Source organism: Aegilops tauschii, chromosome 4, assembly GCF_002575655.3.
Source record: "Aegilops tauschii subsp. strangulata cultivar AL8/78 chromosome 4, Aet v6.0, whole genome shotgun sequence".
Taxonomy (NCBI): domain Eukaryota; kingdom Viridiplantae; phylum Streptophyta; class Magnoliopsida; order Poales; family Poaceae; genus Aegilops; species Aegilops tauschii.
The window spans coordinates 455,796,066-455,817,833 of NC_053038.3; the positions used below are offsets into that span (position 1 = coordinate 455,796,066).

Here is a 21,768-nt window from a genome sequence, read left to right on the forward strand (position 1 = left end):
GCAGATCCCGTCACTTCCTTCCTCTACCGCGCGCTCCACGTCAGGCAAGCACGTAGGTCCCTGTCAGGCGGGGCCCCAGCGGCGCGTGCGCCCGTCGCATCGCACCGCACGGCGAGGTTTACCCGGAACGCTAACCCCGACCGAGCCCACCGCCCGGATCACGCCCGCGTCGGACCGGACACCTAATCCGACCCCTGGCCGCTGTATATATACACCAGCGCAGCACGGGCAGACCATCCAGAGCAAGCGCAAGGCAAGTGGTGAAATCCATTTCCAAACACAGCACACACGCACACGCAGTTAGAGCGAGCGAGCGAGCGAGCGGCCTAGCACACACGTGCGCAGCCGGCGGCCATGGGCGGCAGCGCGGCGGCCGGGAAGAGCGTGGACGGCGGGGGCAGGGCGGCGCCGAGGGTGCCGGTGCCGGAGGCGCGGCCGTTCCTGGACACGTTCCGGGCCAACCTCAAGGAGACCTTCTTCCCGGACGACCCGTTCCGCGCGGTGGTGCGGGAGCGGGGCTTCGCCCGGCGCGCGGCGGCCGCGCTCCGCTACTTCTTCCCGTTCCTGGAGTGGGCGCCGGCGTACAGGCTCGGCACCTTCAAGTCGGACCTCATCGCCGGCATCACCATTGCCAGCCTCGCCATCCCGCAGGGCATCAGCTACGCCAAGCTCGCAAACCTGCCGCCCATCCTCGGCCTCTGTAAGCGCATCACACATGGCCATATACATGTTGCCATTGCCGATTTGCCATGCCGGCCGCGCTCTGCAGTGCATGCACGCGCGTGAGCTAGTCTCTCACTGTATCTATCACTATGTGACCGGCTGCAGACTCGAGCTTCGTGCCGCCGCTGGTGTACGCGATGATGGGGAGCTCCAAGGACCTGGCGGTGGGGACGGTGGCGGTGGCGTCGCTGCTCATCGCCTCCATGCTGGGCGCCGAGGTGTCGGCGACGGAGAACCCGGCGCTCTACCTCCACCTGGCCTTCACGGCGACCTTCTTCGCCGGCGTCATCCAGGCCTCGCTCGGCATCCTCAGGCACGTCGTACCATGCATGAGCTTCGTGCTCACTCTATTAACTAATCAAACCATCGATTCCGATTAGGAAAATCACACCTAAGCTCTCTCTTGTGGGTTAAGCCACATACGCAGTTGGTGAGAATGGACCAAAAGCACAGTGGCACCTTTCTAACTTGTCAAAAGTTAATCAGCTTCTAGACTAACCAGTATTAGTAATTAGCTGTAGGTATGTAACTGCTACGCCTACATATGTGTGGAGGTTTAGGTGTAACTGCTACGTACTTACTGGGATGGATGGATGCATGTGTGTGTGTACGTGCAGGCTGGGCTTCATCGTGGACTTCCTGTCGCACGCGGCGATCGTGGGGTTCATGGGCGGCGCGGCGACGGTGGTGTGCCTGCAGCAGCTCAAGGGCATGCTGGGGCTGGAGCACTTCACCACCTCCACCGACCTCGTCTCCGTCATGCGCTCCGTCTTCTCCCAAACACACCAGGTCCAGTATCTAATCACTCATCATCTCTTAGTAGCTAAAGATAATTGACACTTGCATCTTGTTACCGATACATACATAGTAGCTAGGTACCTAGGACTCCAAGAGCCCATAGTAGCTATGCACCTTTTAGTGCTTTTTCTTGCATATTGTGATCAAGCTAGTGGCTAGTAGTAGAATTTTGCATCACCGTGCGTATGTCTGTCCGTAGATAGTCGGCAAGAACTTATTATCAGTCAGGCCATGAAAAACGGACGGACCGTATGATGACACCGGTGCATGCGCGTGACACTTTGGGACTGGGCTCCCGAGGCACAATCCTCTAGAGTACTAGGTGGCTATATATGTCTAGACCGGCAAGGTTAATTACGTGCATGGCATGCCCGTGAAGGACAGGAACATGACACGACGGCGAGCTCCACTTGCCCCTACGGCCGGCCATGCCGATGCCTATGTCCTTCTCTGCACTGCAGCTTGGTCCAGCTCGCTGGCTGGGCACAGTCACATACGTACATATGAGGGACATGCATGACATGCATCCGATCGACCATTGCATGTGACTAGCTAGCTACTCCACTGTTAATAGTCCGTGTATGTTACTGACGGGTTCAGTTGGTTGGATGGCTTGATTTGCAGTGGCGATGGGAGAGCGTGGTGCTCGGCTGCGGCTTCCTCTTCTTCCTCCTCGTCACCCGCTTCTTCGTAAGTCAAGTCTAGCAGTAACACTAATATTCTCACTTTACTTCCCAGATCTTTTGATCACCTTTTCTTTTTAAAATACTATACCATATGCTTTCGATTGCCTTTTCTTTTTTAACCGCAAGTTAAACACCTCATGCTTAACTTGCGCGTGACAAAATCCCGATTCGCCTCTCTAGCTAGTGTGGCAGTACTAGTAAGTGGCGCAAGAATCTCTGGTCTGGGAAACTAATGACGTGCCCAATAACACCGAAAGGGGTGCATAAACTAGGACCACAAGAGAATCAATCGACCCATCCATCCACGGAATGGATCCATGGATCGTCCTCAATCATTGGGCCTTTTCTTGCATCTCTAACTCCATTACTGTACCACCAGTAGCATGTTATAATCGTCCATGACGTAGTACCGCACTCTGTACTCGGATCGTGACAGCACAGACGCTGCCTCGATCGTGACACGATGTTTTGGAAATAATGGCCATGCATGAGAAGCTAATCCCATTTGTGCCCGGTGAAGTGAATAGCAAGGATGGTCCATGGATGCATATGGCTGGCTAGTGCCTAGACCCAATGTTTAGCTGCGTCAGTCGGTCAGTCAATCAGTCACAGGTCTGCTCGAGCTCGAGAGATGAAGGAAAGACAATTTTGTGCTGTGAGCTTTCTGGAGATGAGGTAGTAGGCGGGGTAGCGCCTACTCCACATGAGGACGCCCGCTCGTGAGTAGTTCATTGGCGGGACAAGAGAATCCATCCATTGGGCGCCTTTGGACACATAGCTCGCACCTGCACGCAGCACATGCCTCTCATCTCTGACGATCTGATCTTGTTCCATACTTCCATTGTCATCTTCCTCCTCGTCTGTCTCTGAAGAACACCATGCAAAAATAACATGCCTTTACACAAATCCAATTTGATCTCTGCACTCTCTAGTACAGTAGTATATGTGACTTTGGGGGGCTCCTTCCTTTTTGCGTCTGAAAAGGAGAAACCTTTTTGTCTTTTCAACGTGTTGGTAGTGACGGAGAAGCATAATTTGGAGCCAGACAGGCGTCGATTGCATCGTGTCATTTTCTGTCAGCAGCAGGACAACGCTTGACCCGCGTCCTGACTAGAGCTTGTTTTCGCATCGGTGTCACGCCGATGGCGAAATGCATGCATCGGACCAGATATCATGGGCGGGGGAAAGAGCCGACCTGCGGAATTATTGCAAAAGGCCAAGCTCCACTAACCGCTGCATTATGGTGCGATAATTAATTAACTAATCTGAAATGAGATGCCTGAGGTAGCTTGTTCTTGGGGAGAATATCACGTGTGGTAGTGTAGCCACCCAATTTTATATGTCTCGATAAAAAAAACTTGTTCTTGAGTATTCCAATGTTTTCGTCATGTTTCGAAGCGCACCCGGCCATATGATATGCCCAGTTCTGTTCTGAATTCTGATACTACAAGACTCTGAATATTTATGTATGAATACTGTTTTAGAACTACTTCTTGGTCTGAACTTTGAGGCTCTTGGTCCAAGTTGAACCAAGAACTGATTACCTAACAGACCATTTCTTGCTGCTCTGAAACCACTTCAAGTTACCGGAGTAGTACTCTAGAAATTATTAATGTTTCATGGAACTAATCTTATGCTTTATTTGGGCAGAGCAAGAGGCAGCCTAGGTTCTTCTGGGTATCCGCCGCCGCGCCATTGACGTCGGTCATCCTCGGGAGCCTCCTGGTCTACTTCACCCATGCCGAAAACCATGGCGTTCAAATAGTGAGCAACCCATATACATTCAACACAACATTCGTTCCACGCTATGTCGAGTGAGTAACTGACTGAATGACTGACGCCGTTTTGGAACACTCTAGATCGGTAATCTGAAGAAAGGCCTGAACCCAATCTCCGTTACAAACCTCCAATTCACGCCGCCGTACATGATGCTCGCCTTGAAGACCGGCCTCATCACCGGCGTCATCGCCCTCGCCGTAAGCCCAACAAAATCATATGCTTCGCCCAAGTAAATTACACCGGCGAAAGATTGAATATCTCACACCTGCCGGCTGGGGTATATGCACATGCGCAGGAAGGGATCGCCGTCGGCCGGAGCTTCGCCATGTTCAAGAACTACCACATCGACGGCAACAAGGAGATGATCGCCATCGGGACGATGAACATCCTGGGCTCCTTCACCTCCTGCTACCTCACCACGGGGCCCTTCTCCCGGTCCGCCGTCAACTACAACGCCGGGTGCAAGACGGCCATGTCCAACGTGATCATGTCGCTGGCGGTGATGGTGACGCTCCTCTTCCTGACGCCGCTCTTCCACTACACGCCGCTGGTGGTGCTGTCGGCGATCATCATGTCGGCGATGCTGGGGCTCATCGACTTCCCGGCCGCCGTGCACCTCTGGCACGTGGACAAGGTGGACTTCTGCGTCTGCGCGGGGGCCTACCTCGGCGTCGTCTTCGGCAGCGTCGAGATGGGGCTGGTGGTGGCCGTGGCCATCTCGGTGCTGCGGGTGCTGCTCTTCGTGGCGCGGCCGAGGACGACGGTGCTGGGCAACGTGCCGGACACCAACATCTACCGCCGGATGGACCAGTACACGACGGCGCGGACGGTGCCCGGCGTGCTCGTGCTGCGCGTGGACTCCCCCATCTACTTCGCCAACTCCGGCTACCTTCGCGAGAGGTTCACCCGGTGGATCGACGAGGATGACGAACGGACCAGCGCCAAGGGCGAGACCGGCGTGCAGTACGTCGTCCTCGACATGGGTGGTAAGCTCCAAACAACTTGTCTGAAGAACTTTGCTCCGTCTGAAACTTGGTCTCTATCCAATTACACTGCACAAACATCTCGGGCACTGGATCTGAAACTCTCGTTTCTCTCCGCAGCTGTTGGTAGCATTGACACCAGCGGGACGAGCATGCTGGACGAGCTCAAGAAGACGCTGGACAGGAGGGGGATTCAGGTAAGAACAGAGCAGCAAAAATTGCCATCTTTCTGAAGAAAGTATGTGCATGCTCTGTCATTAACCTTGGCTGATTTCTCCTTGGTTTCAGATCGTGCTGGCGAACCCGGGGAGCGAGATCATGAAGAAGCTGGAGAGCTCCAAGGTGCTGGAGCTCATCGGCCACGAGTGGATCTTCCCGACGGTGGGCGAGGCCGTGGCGGAGTGCGACTTCGTGCTGCACTCCCACAAGCCGGGCATGGTCGCCGACGGTGCCTCGCACGAGAACATGGTCTGATTGGGTCTGTACCGACCTGAGTTGAGTTGTTAACAGGCAATGCGAGCCGAGATCAGGATAAACATCTCGAGCTATTGTACTCCTACATTGTGGATGAAATCCACATGAAATGAATATCACCGTTTTTGTTGGTGTTGAAGCAAAAGCCAAGCTTGTGCAAATGCAATATAAGTAGTCGGTAATGTGAACAAATGATATAGTACGAGACTAACCTTCTCAAACTTGCTTCTTGCATGGTTGCATGACGTAATGGGATGCCATCACTGCTAATAACAAAATTTGGGAGACAGATCAGAAATACACTTGCAGAGGACAGACAAATATGAACAGAAAAGTTAACAGACATATGAGGCACTGAGAGTATAAGACTACTAATAACCAAATCGGCGATAGATCAGAGTACCAGTATCGACTACCAAATTCCAAGATGGAAGATAAAAGTAGATCTAAATACAGTAAAAAGGGACTGAGAATTATATCCCTGAAAGAAGCATTCTCATATATCTTCATTGCAGACATAGAGAAACAGTGAAGGGCAACGGAATCACAAAATGCTTCGATTCGTAACAGTATCAGTAGGATTAACTAGTTAAAACTAGGGGGACATTGCCTCATTTTTTTAACAAGGACAAAACTCTGAATGCATGAGCTCCTTGCTAACATCATCATGCAACTCATTACAGAAGAGACACTAAAGACATCACTTGCTGCAGCTCCAAATCAGAAGGAACATGAGCCTGTTGGGCTGCCTACAGAACGAAACGGTTAAGGCTCCGTCATTGTTTTGGGGCGCACGCAGCCGCAGAAGGGCACCCTACTCTTCTTCTTCTGCCCGGCGTCATTCTTGTCCTTCTTTGCGTACACGTAGTCCCTCAAGAGCAGCCGCGAACGCTTCTCCGAGACCTTGACCCTCTTGAACTCGTGCTCTTCCTCGAGCTTCAGCAGCACGTACTGTATCTTCTGGAGCTCGAGGTCCAGCCTCGCGACCTTCTCCGACCCTTTCTGCACCTGCTCTGAGATCTTCCTTCTGCTGGAATAGCCCTCTAGGTCGGCATTCACCTCAAATGCAGGATAATTCTCAGCCTTCTTCGTCAAACTGCTGTTGAAACCTATCTGTTCCAAGACAGAGCCCTCGATCTCCTGCAGCTGAGCCCTGATACTGCTGTACTCTGAGCTCATGGGAGATTTGCCCTTGGAAGTTCCCTCGATTTTCTGCTTCACTTCCTCGATGCTTGCTTGGATGATTAGCAGCCCCTGAGCATCGGTGGCGAGCTTCTCAAGGACATTTTTGGTCCATAATTGCTGAGGTTCCAGGGTTGCTGTCGATATCTCGAGTCTGTTGATCCCTTGGTCTCTTCCTCTTGCTATTTCAAAGGAAGTGTACTGACTCTTCACCTCCTCCACCTCTTGTATGTCATGTTCAGATGATGAGGATTTGGCTGTCCCACTCTTGCAATCTTTCTCAGCAGTCTCCCACAGCTGGAGCATCTCATCATCAAGCTCTGCATTTGCATCACCACCAAGAGGGTAGACAGCAGCTCCGGAGCCATATGGTGGGCAAGTAGATACCTGGTCAAGTTCGATATCTTTCATGATCTGTGCTTGCTTCCCTTTGGAGTTATCGGCGTCATATTTTTGCCTATCATCCTCCATGTATTGTTCCTTGTGTCTAATGCATGAACCTTTTCTTGATTTAAGATCTTGAATTTCCAGATTCGCCGACTCCAATTTAGCAGCGAATTCAGTAAACTCCTTATCTTGGCGGTCCTTGACATCTAATATCACAACCCGGAGTGCTTCAACTCTTGCAATCAAGCTGTCCAACTCCAAAACTCCTGATGGTATGTCTAGGAACTCTGAACCACGTCTGTCATCTTGTACAAGCTCCTGCATAAGCCAAATATATTATAAGTGAAAGGTAGAACTATCTAGTTTACATGACATAATGCTATTTGTCAAGGAGAAAAATAAATTTCCTCTTTTAGTGTCACTATGGAGAACTTTTATAATAAACACGGCATATTGCATATCCGTGGAGAATGGAAAATGCTCCAGTTTCATAGGACGGGGCAGCTTACCAAATTGCCTTCCTTATCTGAAAGTAAATGGGTGCCTCCCTCCAGCATGCTTATCTGATCCGACAGAGATGCTAAAAGTGGCAGATATCTGCTCATCTCTGCCTTCAGTTCTGCAGTTTCTGCTCCCATGACGGCAATCCTTCTGTGCAGCTCATCAACATAAGCATCCCTTGAGGAGATTTCTTTCATTAGCATTCCCTTTTCAGTGATCATTCTGATCTCAAGAGCCTCGCATTCCATCATCAGCTCAAGTAGATGTTCCTCATAGATCATGACATTCACCGAACAAGTTATCATATCACTCACGAGTGAAACAATTTCCCTTTCATGTTGCTCATTCTCTTTTGTCACCATCTCAAGTGTAGACACCAAACTCTCTTCCTTCTGCTTATGAGTGTCAATATCTCCTTGCAACGCCACGTTAGCTTCGCAAAGAAGAAGATAATCATTATCCCTAACAGCACCTTGTTCAGTTAGCGCTGCGATTTTCTCCTCAAGTTCACCTTTTGCATCTTCAGCAGAAGCCTCAAGATCCCTGAGAACTCTGCACAATTCCTGGTTTGTCTCCTGCAAGAATTGGTTCTTCTCATCTGCCTTGTGTAGCTCATCATCCTTCTGCATTAACCGTGCCATGCCATTGCTGAGTTCAATGTTCAACGTCTCCTCCTTCTCACTACCTTGCTGCAACCTTTGGCACATCTGTTCATTCAGCTCAATAAGCTTGTGATTTTCATTCCGCGCAAAAAGCAATTCTGCTGCACCTGCCTCCACTTCTTTCTCAAGTTCACACTTCTGCAAGTGCAGATCTCTGAAGTCAATGACTATTTCTGTAAGAATTGTTCCAAGAACAGATAGCTCAGCTTCCATGAAGACATTTCTATGTTCACTCTCCTCTTTATGCTTTACATGGTTGCAAGTTTCACGAGACAAAGTCTGAAGCATAATTTCATCATGAATCACACTAGGACGTCCTAAGTCCTTGCAGACATTGAGGATCTTTATTTGCTGTGAGATTCCCTCCCTCAGTTCCTTATTGTGTTTCAGCAATACTTCCTTCTCCTCTTCTTCATTTTTGGCTTCCTCCTTGAGCCGTGATATTACTGCCTCTGCAGAATCAGCGGCCTTTATGAACTTCTGGCATTCATCAAAGAGAGCAAAGTTTTTGTCTTTAACATCAGCCAAACTATTATTCAAGATCAATGCACTGATAGAAGCATCTGTACAATCTTGCAGCTCTTGATCAAGCATCTCGTCCATATGGCAGATTTTCTCTTGCAGGGAAGAAACTGTCGCTTCAAAGTCATTTATCTGTATTTGGTGCAACCTGAGCAAAGCTTCATGCTGTTCATTTCTAATTTCCACCTGATCTTGTAGATTCTCAAGTTGACTATATAAGAGGTCTTTCTCTGCTAACAAGGACGAGTTCTTGCCTCCCAGATCAGCATGGTCGTCCTCCAGAGATTTCATAGCCAGTGTAGCGCTCTCCAGCTGACAGGAAATAAGATTTGGATCAGATAGGAACGGGACTGTTCAAGCAGACTATGAACAAGAAGAGTATAATTTGTACTAACAAGGGAACTTAAGACGGATGAATATTTAATCAGATAGTTAAGAGTGAAGGCACAATTATAGTAATACCTGGAACAGAATATTGTCCTTTTCAGCAAGAAGAGCAGAGTTATTGGCAAGATAACACCGGGACAGTTCTTCTGAATCTTTTAACTTCATTCTCAGTTCTCCTATCTCAGAATTCACATTAGAGAATGAAATCTCCAACATGGACTTTTGCTCCGAAATATCAGCATATTTTTTATTGAGGATATGTAGATCCCGTGCCAGAGCATCCTTCTCAGAACTATGCAAGCAAACATCATATTTCAGAGAGCTTTGTGAAGCTTCCAGTTCTTTTATGATCTCCTTCAGGGCTTCAGTTTCAACAATTGCATTTGAAAATGATTTCTTCAAGATCAAACACTCGTCTGACAGCTTCTCCATCTCACATGTTTTTTCCTCGAGTAACTGCTGGAGTGCTGCTGCACTTCTGTTTACTGCTTCCATCTCATGTTCCAGTGAACAGTACTGCTTCTCCAGAATTTCTGTCTCTTTCTTCTGATGGGTCAATTGACTCTGAAGTATCTCCTTGTCACCAATGTGGAGCCCCACTTCATTCTCTAGATTCACTTTCATTTCCTTCAACATGTCCAGTTCATCGTGAAGGCCACTGATAGTTAATTCAGAAGAAAGATTTTGTTCACCAAGGATACTGTTGTCCTCTGCATGCTTGGATATCATGCTCTCAAGGTCCAACTTACTGCTCTCCATTTCATTCAATTTATCATTCAGCCTCTCGATCTTCAAAACCAACCCACTGACTTCTTCCTGAGACTGAGAATGCATATTTGTCATCATAAGAAGAGATGCTTCAACTTCGATGTGCTTATGTGCTTCATCTTCCAGCTTAGTCTGCAAGGTATCCACCTCTTCTCTCTTCTGTTTGAGTTCTTTATCAAGCATTTGCCCTTTTTGTTCAGAATTCTCTAGTTCAGCCTGCACTTCAGAGAGTTCAGATTCTAGATCAGATACTCTCGCCAAGGACTGCTTGTGCTGAAGAAGAGCTGCTTCCTTTTCGGTATTCAGCAGCAAAATGGTGTTCTTAAGCTCCGAAGATATGTTTTCCACTTCATTCAACTTTCTGTTCAGCTTGTTAATCTCAAGGGCTAACCTGTTCACTTCTTCCTGAGAATTAGAATATAGATTAGTTATTGTGAGAAGAGCTGCTTCACCCTCGGCATTCTTTCGGGCTTCATTTTTCCAACTAGTCTGCAAGGTATCCACCTCTTCTCTCTTCTGCTTGAGTTCTTTATCAAGCACTTGCCCTTTTTGTTCAGTATTCTCTAGTTCAGTCTGCACTTGAGAGAGTTTAGATTCCAGATCAGATACTCTCACCAAGGACTGCTTGTGCTGAAGAAGAGTTGTGTCCTTTTCGGTATTCAGCAGCAAGATGGTGTTCTTGAGCTTCGAAGACACGTTTTCCACTTCATTCAACTTTCTGTTCAGCTTGTTAATCTCAATGGCTAACCTGTTCACTTCTTCCTGAGAATTAGAATATAGATTAGTCATTGTGAGAAGAGCTGCTTCACCCTCGGCATTCTTTTGGGCTTCATTTTTCAGACTAGTCTGCAAGGTATCCACCTCTTCTCTCTTCTGCTTGAGTTCTTTATCAAGCATTTGCCCTTTTTGTTCAGCATTCTCTAGTTCAGCCTGCACTTGAGAGAGTTTAGATTCCAGATCAGATACTCTCACCAAGGACTGGTTGTGCTGAAGAAGAGTTGTGTCCTTTTCAGTATTCAGCAGCAAGATGGTGTTCTTGAGCTCCGAAGACACATTTTCCACTTCATTCAACTTCCTGTTCAGCTTGTTAATCTCAATGGCTAACCTGTTCACTTCTTCCTGAGAATTAGAATACAGATTAGTCATTGTGAGAAGAGCTGCTTCACCCTCAGCATGCTTTCGGGCTTCATCTTTCAGACTAGTCTGCAAGCTATTGACCTCTTCTTTCTTCTGCTCGAGTTCATCATCAAGCATTTGCAATTTTTGTTCAGAATTCTCTACTTCAGCCTGCATTTCAGAGAGTTGAGATTCCAGATCAGATACTCTCACCAAGGACTGCTTGTGCTGAAGAAGAGCTGTGTCCTTTTCGGTATTCAGCAGCAAGATGGTGTTCTTGAGCTCGGAAGACACGTTTTCCACTTCATCCAACTTTCTGTTCAGCTTATTAATCTCAAGGACCAACCTGTTCACTTCTACCTGAGAACTAGAATATAGATTAGTTATCGTGAGAAGAGCTGTTTCACCCTCAGCATTCTTTTGGGCTTCATCTTTCAGACTAGTCTGCAAGCTATCAAACTCTTCTTTCTTCTGCTCAAGTTCTTTATCAAGCATTTGCACTTCTTGTTCAGCATTCACTAGTTCAACCTGCACCACTGAAAACTTAGATTCCAGATCAGATATTTTTACCAAGTACTGCTTGTGCTGAAGAAGAGTTGCGTCTTTCTCGGAATTCAGCAGCAAGATGGTGTTCTTAAGCTTGAAAGACAGGTTCTCCATCTCATTCAACTTTCTGTTCAGTGTCTCATTCTCCAGGGCCAATCTATTTACTTCGTCCTGTGATTGGAAGTATTGATTCTCTTTTGACATGAGCAATGTCTCAGCTTCCACACGTTTCTTGCCCTCATCTTGCAGACTTGACTGCAGAAAATCGACCATGACATTCTTCTGAGCAAATTCTTGCTCCAGTACTTGCAACTTCTCCTCAGTTTTCTCTGCCTCCAACTGTGTCTCCGAGACTTCTGACTTCAGATCGGTTACTCTTTCTAAGGACAGCTGCAGTTGAAGAAGTGCTGCATCTTTCTCGGTATTCAAAACAGAGATGGTGTTCATAAGTTCACACAATAAGTCCTCCACAATCAGATTGCTGTCCTGCACTTCACTTAACTCATCGTTTAACTTTTGAAGATCCATAACAAGCTTACCCACTTCTTCCTGAGATTCAGAATGCAGGTTTGCCACCACCCTAAGTTCTGCTTCGGCATGCATCCGTTTATGGCCTTCCTCCTCCAAATTATTGTGAAGGCCATCCACCACTTCTTTGTGGTGTTTCAGTTCTTGTTCCAGCAAATGGACTTTCTCCTTATTTTTATCCAGATCTGACTGTACATCGAAAATATGTGCTTCTAAATAAGAAAGTCTCTCCAAGGACTGCTGCTGTTGAACTAGCATTGCGTTTTTCTCAGAATCCATCTCCAAAATGGTGTTCTTGAGTTCTTGTGAAATGTTCTGCAGATTCAACCTATCATTTTCAGCCTCACTAAGCTTCTCGCTTAAGGTTTCGAGATTTTGTGCTAGTGTCTTGGCTTCTTCCTGGGACTGCAAATGTAGGTTCTCCACTCTGAGAAGAGTTGTTTCAGCAAGCATGCACTTCTGCCCTTCCTTGTGCAAACTACTTTGAAGGATACTAACTTCTTCAGTCTTGCATACAAGTTCCCGCTCCAGTATCTGGGCTTTATTTGCAATCTTCTCTGTTTCCGATTGTGCAAAGAGAAGTTGAGCTTCCAAGTCACTCAATTTCTTGTTGGAGTATTCAAGATCTTGTGCCAGCCTTTTAACCTCTTCCTGAGACTGGGAATGCAGGTCTTCCATTGAAAGAAGAGCTGCTTCCTTTTGCATGTAATTGAAGTGTTCATCCTGCAGCCGAGTATGTATGGCACCAGCCTCTTCTCTCTTCTGTTCAAGTTCTTGCACCAGCAATTGTACCTTCAGTTCAATCTTCTCCTGCTCTGATTGTGACTTCAAGAGCTTGGATTCCAGATCAGAAACCTCCTCAATACACTGCTGATGTTGTAGTAGAGCCACATCTTTTTCAGTATTTATTTGTGTGACAGTGCTCCTCAGGGAGTGGATCTCACTCTCGAATTCACTCTTTGAATCCACCAGATCTTTTCTATTTTGTGCAAGTTCTTGCTGCTGCATCATGATCTTCTGGCCCAGAGTTTCAAGCTCGGATTGCATTGTGTTGTTACATGACTCAGCACTGTTTACATTCTGAACTTCCCTGTCCATATGATCAGAGAGTTTCTTGAGTTCGTTGTGTGCCTTAGAGAGCTCAGTCTCTAAAGCAGACAATCTTTTGGTGGATTCGCTGTACTGCACAAGGGCTTTGTCCTTCTCAGAAATCAAACATGAGATGGTGTCCTTAAGGCTTTGGCATTCATTCTCAGCATTGTTTGCCCGCTGAGACTCAGATGAAACTTGTTGCTTTAGATTTTGGCTCTCTGCTAATAATTTGGAAATCTCATTTTGCAAATTCATGATGTCATCACTTGCATCTTGTTTCACTTTAGCATCTGGGCTTTCAAAACTGAGGCCTTTTCTTACTTTCCCATCAGAGAAATTGAGACGATGGGCACTATCACAGCTTTCAAACAAATCAGTGAACTGTTTGAGACCTTTGCGACTTGATAAAGAACCTATTTCATCAGGGTGTGTACCATTCCTCTTGACAGTAAATAGCGGTGGTGAAACACCAAGTGCATCCCTGTGCAGATCATCAGGTTCAAAAGGTGCACGCAAGGGTGTCATCATTTCTGGTGTACGTGGCTCCCCTTCTTGGCTTGAGGAGGGCGAGTCCTCAGACATTGATGGCATCTGATTTGGAAACTCCTCTGAAATTGTCCGATGGGCCTGCCGGAGTGCACCAGTTGCTTGATCGTACCTTTCTGCTAAGGCACGGTATGCTCTGTAAAACTCTTCCACATGTTTCATGAGCTCAGGGCGTTTTTTATAGTACATTTCTGCTCTCCTTGCAAAAGAATCAGCATCTTCATTGATAAGTTTTATCATCGCCTTGACCATCATATCCATGTCTGTTCACAAAAAGAAATTCAATTAGTCACATGCCGTTCAATATTACTAGTTTATTTTTGTTAATTCTACTTTCAACAATGTAATCAGATTCTACATGATGTATCAACAAAGTAAATACAAAATGATGAGAGATGAATGTAGGTCAGAAATAAAATATTACTCCCAGGAAGTAAAAAATATGTTTAATACAAGAAAATGCAAAGGAACCAAACAAATATCTTATTATATACACATACATACTGAACTCCCAAAAAACTAACCAAACAAAATATTAAGTCTATTGTAACATAAATATTTTGGTAATACTGTTTCTTCTATAGACGGGGTTTTGGTAATACTGTTCCTAATCATACAATAGCATTTCAGTTCAAAAATCATAAGATAGCAAATTAAGCATGTAGAGAATCATGACAATGAGGTGAACTGAAGTAGTCACGTACTCACGTGTTTATGCTATTATTAAAAATAGATATGGCAGGTTTATGTAGTGTTGCATAATCACATTACAAGCAACATCATTTAGTTTGTGAATTACAATGTGCTACTGCAATTCGCAAACAAAAATTCAAGTTAGTGTCAGCCCAGCCTCTTTGTTGACTTCAGAAATTAATTCAAGTTGAAGGATCAAAAGTTTGTTATCTACGATAAGGCGATAGCCCTGTCTTTTGCTGTCACCTTTCTACCTCAATAAAGAGAGATGCCTATTTCGCATTGATGAACTTTCGATTGCCAGATATGAGATTATATCAGTCTGGCGCTGAGAACTTGAGAAGATGGTCCAAAGTGGTCATGAGCAAAATTTACAGACTAAATGATCATGAAACAAAGGCACTTAGCAGGCTTTGTAAATTTACATGAAAAAGTTATGTAAATTGGATCTGTTTGTGGCACACACGTTAGTAGGAATTCAACTAGCAAATTTACAAACAATATAAGCTGGATCGTACGGATTATTGAGATCAGAATGTTCCAACACACCAAACACAGATATCCAGCAAAGGCAAGTTTTGAACTATCTGCCAGACAAGAAAACGTATATACAGAAAAATGGCTTGCATTGCATGTGCATTTTATATTTAATTGAGTGGTTATAAAGCATGATGCAAAGCTCAACAAAACTTTGTTCGCTCATATGTACAATTTTCGATACTAAGGCATGTACTCCACACTAAATTAACAAGAAAGCATAAACAATAACGAATCGTGCGAAAAAATGCATACCAGTAAGATTCTCCTGAAGCCATTTGGAGTTCTTAGGGCTGATATGGCTAACCCACAACCATGAGTACCGTGTATTATTCGAGTCATGACGGACTAAAGTCGCCATTGTGAGAGAGGAGCAAGGTAAACCACCACAGATGGCACGATGTTTCTCGACTTCTTTGGTGCTCAGGATTGAGCAACCCTGCGGTATGATATCATGCGTGGCGACAGAAGATGACTCCACTGCTTCAGAATACGCATTCAAGCAGCCGTGAAGTATATCATGCTTCCGGGCAAAGCGAAGAGCGAGGAGCCCGAAGAGCACACAGAATCTCCCAATCTGTAAGCAGTTTACCTACAGTGCACAAGTGTAGATCGATCAGCAGTTAAAACTAGGATTTACAATTTCTGCTCTTTTTTTAGAAACTGCGTGAATGGAATCCACAGAATGGGAAACAGCACAATGTAAGCTGAAAATTAGGGGTCAAGATTGGTATAGTCAGTAGAAATATTCACCTCCCATCCACAGATTTCCTGATAAACGCAGCAGAATGGACGAAGTCTTGAACCAGTTTCGGAGGATACAAAGAGACAGGTTAACAATCCCACTGCATTACGCCCAGAAAAGAAACAGTGTTCAGTAAAGAGATGAAAACAAACCAAAACTGCAAGAAATGGAAGAAAATGAAACTGCAGGGATGATTAGCTATGAAGATACTGGAAAAGGAGGTCCAATGCTATTGAACATGGTAAAATCAGAAGAGGGAAATAAATAAAAGAAGATAAACATTCACACACCCCTAGAACTTGGAGGGAGGCCAATGCTACATCAGAGTCCCCCCGTCGCAAGCAATACCAGAGCGAATCAAGCAGTGGTGTCCCACCCAACCAGAGGCAAGAGACCACACGCACGATTCACCACCCACTGTTCTTCCCCATCCCACTAACCCAATGAAAGCAGCAGAACACCACTGGGAGGCAGATGGCAACCAGAATGCGCCGGAAAAGGCTGAACCGGAGAACAGATCAAGAGGAGAAGACGGGGAAGCACAGGTTGTTGGTAAAGATCCAATCTTGGAGCGGAGGAGGGAGGGAGGGAGGGAGGGAGGGAAGCGCAGTGGCGTACCGCAGTGGAGCCTGGCTGGTGGCGACAAGGCAGGCAAGAATCAAGATCCCATCTCACCTCACGATCTCGCCCCCATTGCCTGTGGTCAGCACGCCACTCACCAGTCACCAGCAGCAGCAGTGCCCTTGAAGTGTGCACATGCCGAGGGAAGGCTGTGCAAAGCGCAAAGGAAAAGCAGAGGGCCGGTCGAGGCCAAGCGCAAGCACGCGCGGCGCAGCGGGGGAAACACACTGTGGCAGGATAGCGGAGTTTTTCGTTTTTCCTGGGGTTGTGATTTGAGCTGCGTGATTGATTTACCGGTGGTTAGTGTGGCAATGAAAGCGGTCCTTGAAGGCAATAATAATGATAAAACCAATCGGGTGGCGGTGCTTTCTGAAAAGTTGTAAATCGGGTGAACGGACGGACGGTGATGCTCTATTGCCAATTAAATCCGGGGTTATTAGAGAAGTTGAAATGTTTATCCAGGACAGCAGGGAACTGTCGCCGGGGTTGATGGGCGGGTTCAATATTGCATTTACCCACCCGTTTGACCGCGGTGTCTTTACTCTGGCCTGGCCTCTGTAGTTCACGTGTTGTTTCTGCCACTGCTGCTTCCTGGCTGCGTCTTCTAGAGAAACCCAAGACATGTTTTCTAGTTTCTACTGCTGCAGAAGGCACGCTTGACTGGCTTAACCTTGGATTAATAGAGAGAGAGAGAGAGAGAGAGAGAGAGAGAGAGACCCGAGGGAAAACAAAATGATGAGGTTCCGTTGATCTGAACGATCCCCATGCCCATGCCCATGTGACACGCGCACCTGCCCTCGCGAAAGTGGCACATAGAAAAATGCTCATTTGGCATTTCCCTATGCTATGATCGATCTCGTGGTGCTCATCTAGCATCTCTATGTGATCCGGTGATCTGTTCCTCACTCCCTCTGCGTGTGTCCGATCTCCTTTTTCCTTTGGCGCTGCTGATGTGAACTTTTTTTTTAAGAAACTGCTGATGTGAACTTGGCTGGTAGTAGAAAAGATTAAAAGAAAAGAAAGAAATCCTCCGTGCAGATCAAGCAGTCTCCCCCATTGCTCTCGCAGCAAGTCTGCAGAGGAACATTATTACCCGGCAGCCCATGAACTCGGGCATCAACCAACCACCGGTGCGGTGCAGGTGGCAGCACTAGTACATAGGAGTACTTGACATGAGCTACGATCTACGTACAGCCAACAGGGCACGTACGATGGAATTCCACGTACGATACGACCGATTTGCGGAGGGATTCCGTATGTCCATGTGAGCGCGAGGAAAATTCAGCAGCTACCACCAATCCGGCGGGTCCCCGGATCTGCGCGGCCATCATCACTCATCAAGAACCGAAGAAGCGGACGGTCACACTCAGACAGCTCCTACGCCCGCCCACGTGCCGGCCTCGTGGCTCCCTCGCCTCGCCACCTCGCCTCACATGGCGCGACGCATCTGCTGCTGCGTGTCCTCCACCTGCTTGCCGCTGATGCTGCTGCAGTATTATTGCGTGCGTCGCCAGGCAGGATCGCCGACGCAATGGGCTTCTGTTCTGTTCTGCTGCTGCGGACTGGGAGAGCCTCCGCCCGCTCCCCTCGTGCCCGTCGGCGCTCGCCGTCGGCGTTCCCCACGAGCACCAGCAGCCGCCGCCGCCGGTGCCGTTTTTTGGTTACCATTTTCGAGGGAACGGAAATTTTCGCTAGGGTTGCCGACCTTAGCAGAATGGGCCTTCTCTCTTCTTTGTTTGAGAGGGAAGATGGGCCTGTGTTGGGTAGTGGCTGGTCTCAAAAAAGAATCTAGAAAAACACCGGAGTCCGTCCATTTGCACATCTCCGGCCTGGCCCACGTGAAGATGCCCAAAACATATACGACGTCGTCGAGAAACAAAATGGGCCCGCCACTGAGTGCGACTTCTTATCTCGCCGGCGATATTAGAGGACAGCAGCTTTCTCATCTTGTCGGGGTTGGGTGCGACATATGCCGAAGGTTGGCTTATCATGGTGGGAGCGAGTAGAACGTCGTCGGTGCCTGGAAGCGGGATGAGCCATAGACACGTACGCCGACGAACTTTACCCAGGTTCGGGGTTCTCCGTGGAGATAACACCCCTAGTCCTGCTCTGCCGGGTTTCCGCATAATCACTAAGGCATTAGTGGTACAATGGTGCTTCTTGAGCTGTTTGCTAGAGGTGGAAGAAAACAAGGCTAGCTCTCTCCTTTCTCTATGGGTGGGTCTAGTTCTAACAGGTTGGGAACCCTTTGCATGGGTGTCCTGGGGGGTTTATATAGGCCTACCCCCAGTGGTACAATTGTAATCCGACCGGGTGTAGGACCCGACTGTCAGTCTCTCTGGTGGCCGGCTGCTGGGGCCCGCCGCCTGGTGGGCCCCGCCGACTGGTCTGGTACGGAGCCGACAGGCCGCCCTCGCCGCTCGCGGGTCTTGTCGGCTGCTGATCACTGTAGTCGTGATGCTAATGACGCAGGCTCGGTCAGGGGAGCGTGGCTACAGCCCCGCCGCCTGGCGGGCGATTACTGTAGCCACTCCGTGTCTCGTCTGGTTAATGGCGTGCGGGCCTCGAGGAAGGGGCGGGCCGACTGCTGGGGGCCGACCTCCCTCGGGTCCGACTGGCGGGGTTCTAGCCGTCTTCCGGGCTCTCGCTGATCGGTGGGGCCCGTCGTCCTTGGGCCGTACCGACAGACCGTCGTGGGAGCAGGGCTCCGCCTGCTTGTGGTGACGTCAGGCGTGGAGTGGCAACAGTGCCGCGCCGGGCGGAGATCTCCGCTTGTACGGTGCACTGTGGCCACGCCCATCCCTGGATTTGGAAGGGATGGGCTACACTGTAGCCACTCCCTGTCTTGTCTTTCTTGATGAGGGCGCAGGCTTCGCGGGCGCCACGGGCCGACTGCTAGGGGCCGACTTCTCTGGAAGCCGCCCACTAGGAGTCGGCTTGTCTACGGGCAGCCGGCTATTCCTCCAGCCGGTCACCAGAAGGCGGCACCTCGTCTTGACGCCTTGAGGGGCGCAGCCAGCCCCGTTGACTTGAAAGGTTCAGGGACTCGGGTTAGCCTACCCGTGGCCCATTACTCCGACAGTAGTCCCCGAAGCTGGTGAGGTGCCGCGGCTGAGCAGCCGAGGAGCCTCAGCAGTTTCCTTCTCCGAGTGCTTGAGGCGGAGCTTCATCCGGCTTCTGCCGAGCCGACTGGCGGAAGTCGGCCTCGTCCAGCCTGACTTATCCAGACTTTGAATGCGACGGCGGGAACCAAGTGGCGTGCTTGCTAAGCCTCCAGGCCGCCGCCCGTTGTGGGTATGTCACGTGGCGTCGAGTGGTCGGGCCAGTCTGCCAGCCCACGCTAGCGATGGGACGCGCCTGCTGGCGGGGCCCGCCACTACCAGGCCTCGGCACGCGAGCGGATCAGCTGCGGGCGAGGTAGGCGGTTGAGTTTTCCCACGGAGTTACTGCGCGCAGTAACTCGTGCGATAAGCGTGGGGGCGTGGGGTCGTGGGCGCAGTAAATCCCACGATCGCCCCCTCGGCTTCGCAGCCCGTAGGCCTATAAGTAGGGGGAGGAGGGGGAGCGGCGGAGCACGCGCGCCCCTCCACCCCATTCTTTCCTCCTTCTTCTTCCTCTCGCCGTAGTGCCTCCAAGCCACGCTTGAGCGCCGCAGTGGTTCGTCTCCGATGAGCTCATCTTCCAACCCCACGCCCCCCATGGCGCGCTCCGGAGCATGGGACGGCTCCGAAGTTCATGACGACCACATCCACTTTCTCCGCCAGACGCGACGGCTGCCCGGCAAGGACTACGTGAAGGTCCGCCTCGCGCCGGAGAGGGAGATCTCGCCGGCGCCGGAGGAGGGCGAGCGGGTCGTCTTCCGCTCGCACTGCCTGCGCGGCCTCGGCCTGCCGGCGAGCGGCTTCTTCCGGTCCTTCCTCGAGTTCTACGGTCTTCAGCCGCACCACCTTACCCCGAACACGGTGGTGCTGCTGTCCGCCTTCGTCACTCTGTGCGAAGGCTTTCTCGGCGTCCTCCCCACCATCGAGCTTTGGGGGGGAGTTCTTCTACACCAAGCTCGGCACCCTCGTCGCGGGCGTGCCGGCTCAATGCAGCGCTTTTATTGCGGTGCGGAGGCCGGCACCCGAAAATCCGTTTCCTCCCATCACGCTGATCAAGTCGGTGAAGATGTGGCAGCGATCGTATTTCTACGTGAAGAGCGTCTTCCCGGAGGGCGACTGGGTCAACTTGCCGTCTTACGCAGCCGGCCCGCCGGCTGGGACGCGACCCAACTAGTCGTACCGGTCCAAGACACCGTCGCCTTCCGGAGCCGCCGCCATCGCACGGCTCCGAGTGCTGACACAATTGGAGGGCCTGACCGGGCCCGATTTGTTGTCCGCCTTTGTGGCGCGCCGGGTGCTCCCGCTCCAGGGCCACCCTCACATGATCTGTCAGATGAGCGGGCATCGGGACTCAAGCCGGCTGTGCACCAAGGAGATGCCTCACACAGAGGTAGCTCACATGGTGAACTACCTTGCGAACTGCGAGCTCACGGAGGAGTGGTGGTTTGGCAAGGAGCCGTATTCCCGCGCCGACCCCCCGCCTATGGTAGGTTATATTTCTTTTTTCTTCTATCTTTTCGTTGCCGAGTTCTGCCTGCCCAACCTGACCAATCGGCCTTTGAACAGAGCCCCCTCCTCCAGCCGGCCACCGGCGCTGCGGGGCCGGAGCGTCAGTTCCTCCCCGACCGAGCGGAGAGCGACGTGGATGACCCCGACTTGGGGGCGGCGGCCTTGGAGGACGACGCCGAGGGGGGAGGCGGCGAAGCAGGCGGCTCGAGGCTCGGAGCCGGCCTCGAGGACTGGCCCGACGATGATGCGGGGGAAGTCGCCCCGCGCCACCAGCCAGGGTCTGGCCAGCCGGGCGCCAGCTCATCTGCCGCGCCGGATGCCCAAGGTGGTGCGAAAAAACGCAGGGCCACGCCGAGCTTGTTCGGCAGCCGGCCGAAGAAGCCCAAGGGCTCGGCCGCGGCGACTAAGCGGGATGAAGCTGCCGCGAAGGCCATCCGCTTCTGCAAGGCGGTGAAGGAGCCGCAGTTGGTTTCCGCGTAAGTACTGCCTTCATCTCGTACTTTCTCCTTCCTTGTTGATCTTGTCCGAGTTTCTTTGCTTTGTTTCCCTTGATCTAGGGCTCCGCTTTCTTTTGAGAAGTCGGCCGCCGCCTCCATCGCGGGGTCGGCGGAGACTTCCACCACCACTCGGCGGATCAATCCGGCCGCCGACCTCCGGGAGGCGACGGAGCGGAACGCGCGGGAAGCGCGCGAGGAGCAGGAAGCCGCCCGCCTGGAGAAGGCGGAAGCGGAGAAGGTGGAGGCCGCCGCCCTGAAGAAACTGGCGGAGGCCGAAGCAGCTGACGCGACGAAGAAGCAGGCCGAGGAGGCCGCCTGCCGCCAGTCGGCGGTGTTCGTCACTTCCCTAAACTCCGCGCCGCCACCACCGGAGTTCGTGGCGCAG

The 21,768-nt window shown here is 50.0% G+C and overlaps 2 protein-coding genes across 3 annotated transcripts; one reads left to right on the forward strand and one right to left on the reverse strand.

The window, feature by feature from the left end:
- The first annotated feature begins 218 nt into the window (after positions 1 to 218).
- Positions 219 to 5,588, forward strand: LOC109735543 (sulfate transporter 3.1). Its single transcript, XM_020294766.4, has 9 exons — positions 219 to 700; positions 829 to 1,036; positions 1,341 to 1,512; positions 2,146 to 2,211; positions 3,858 to 3,971; positions 4,067 to 4,183; positions 4,282 to 4,972; positions 5,090 to 5,166; positions 5,258 to 5,588. The coding sequence occupies exons 1-9, from the start codon at positions 355 to 357 to the stop codon at positions 5,441 to 5,443; spliced, it is 1,977 nt and encodes a 658-aa protein (XP_020150355.1). The 5' UTR covers positions 219 to 354; the 3' UTR covers positions 5,444 to 5,588.
- Positions 5,589 to 5,916: 328 nt separating this feature from the next.
- Positions 5,917 to 16,470, reverse strand: LOC109735554 (uncharacterized). 2 transcript variants are annotated; one of them, XM_020294777.4, is made up of 6 exons: positions 16,274 to 16,470; positions 15,664 to 15,755; positions 15,166 to 15,502; positions 9,160 to 13,943; positions 7,522 to 9,009; positions 5,917 to 7,330 (listed from the first exon to the last, which is right to left on the reverse strand). In XM_020294777.4, exons 3-6 carry the CDS (start codon positions 15,269 to 15,271, stop codon positions 6,209 to 6,211), a joined length of 7,500 nt encoding a protein of 2,499 aa, XP_020150366.3. In that variant the 5' UTR covers positions 15,272 to 15,502; positions 15,664 to 15,755; positions 16,274 to 16,470; the 3' UTR covers positions 5,917 to 6,208. The 2 variants fall into 2 exon arrangements, with proteins under 2 accessions (XP_020150366.3, XP_073353002.1); XM_073496901.1 differs by lacking the exon at positions 16,274 to 16,470 and adding an exon at positions 15,946 to 16,235.
- Between the last annotated feature and the right edge of the window lie 5,298 nt (positions 16,471 to 21,768).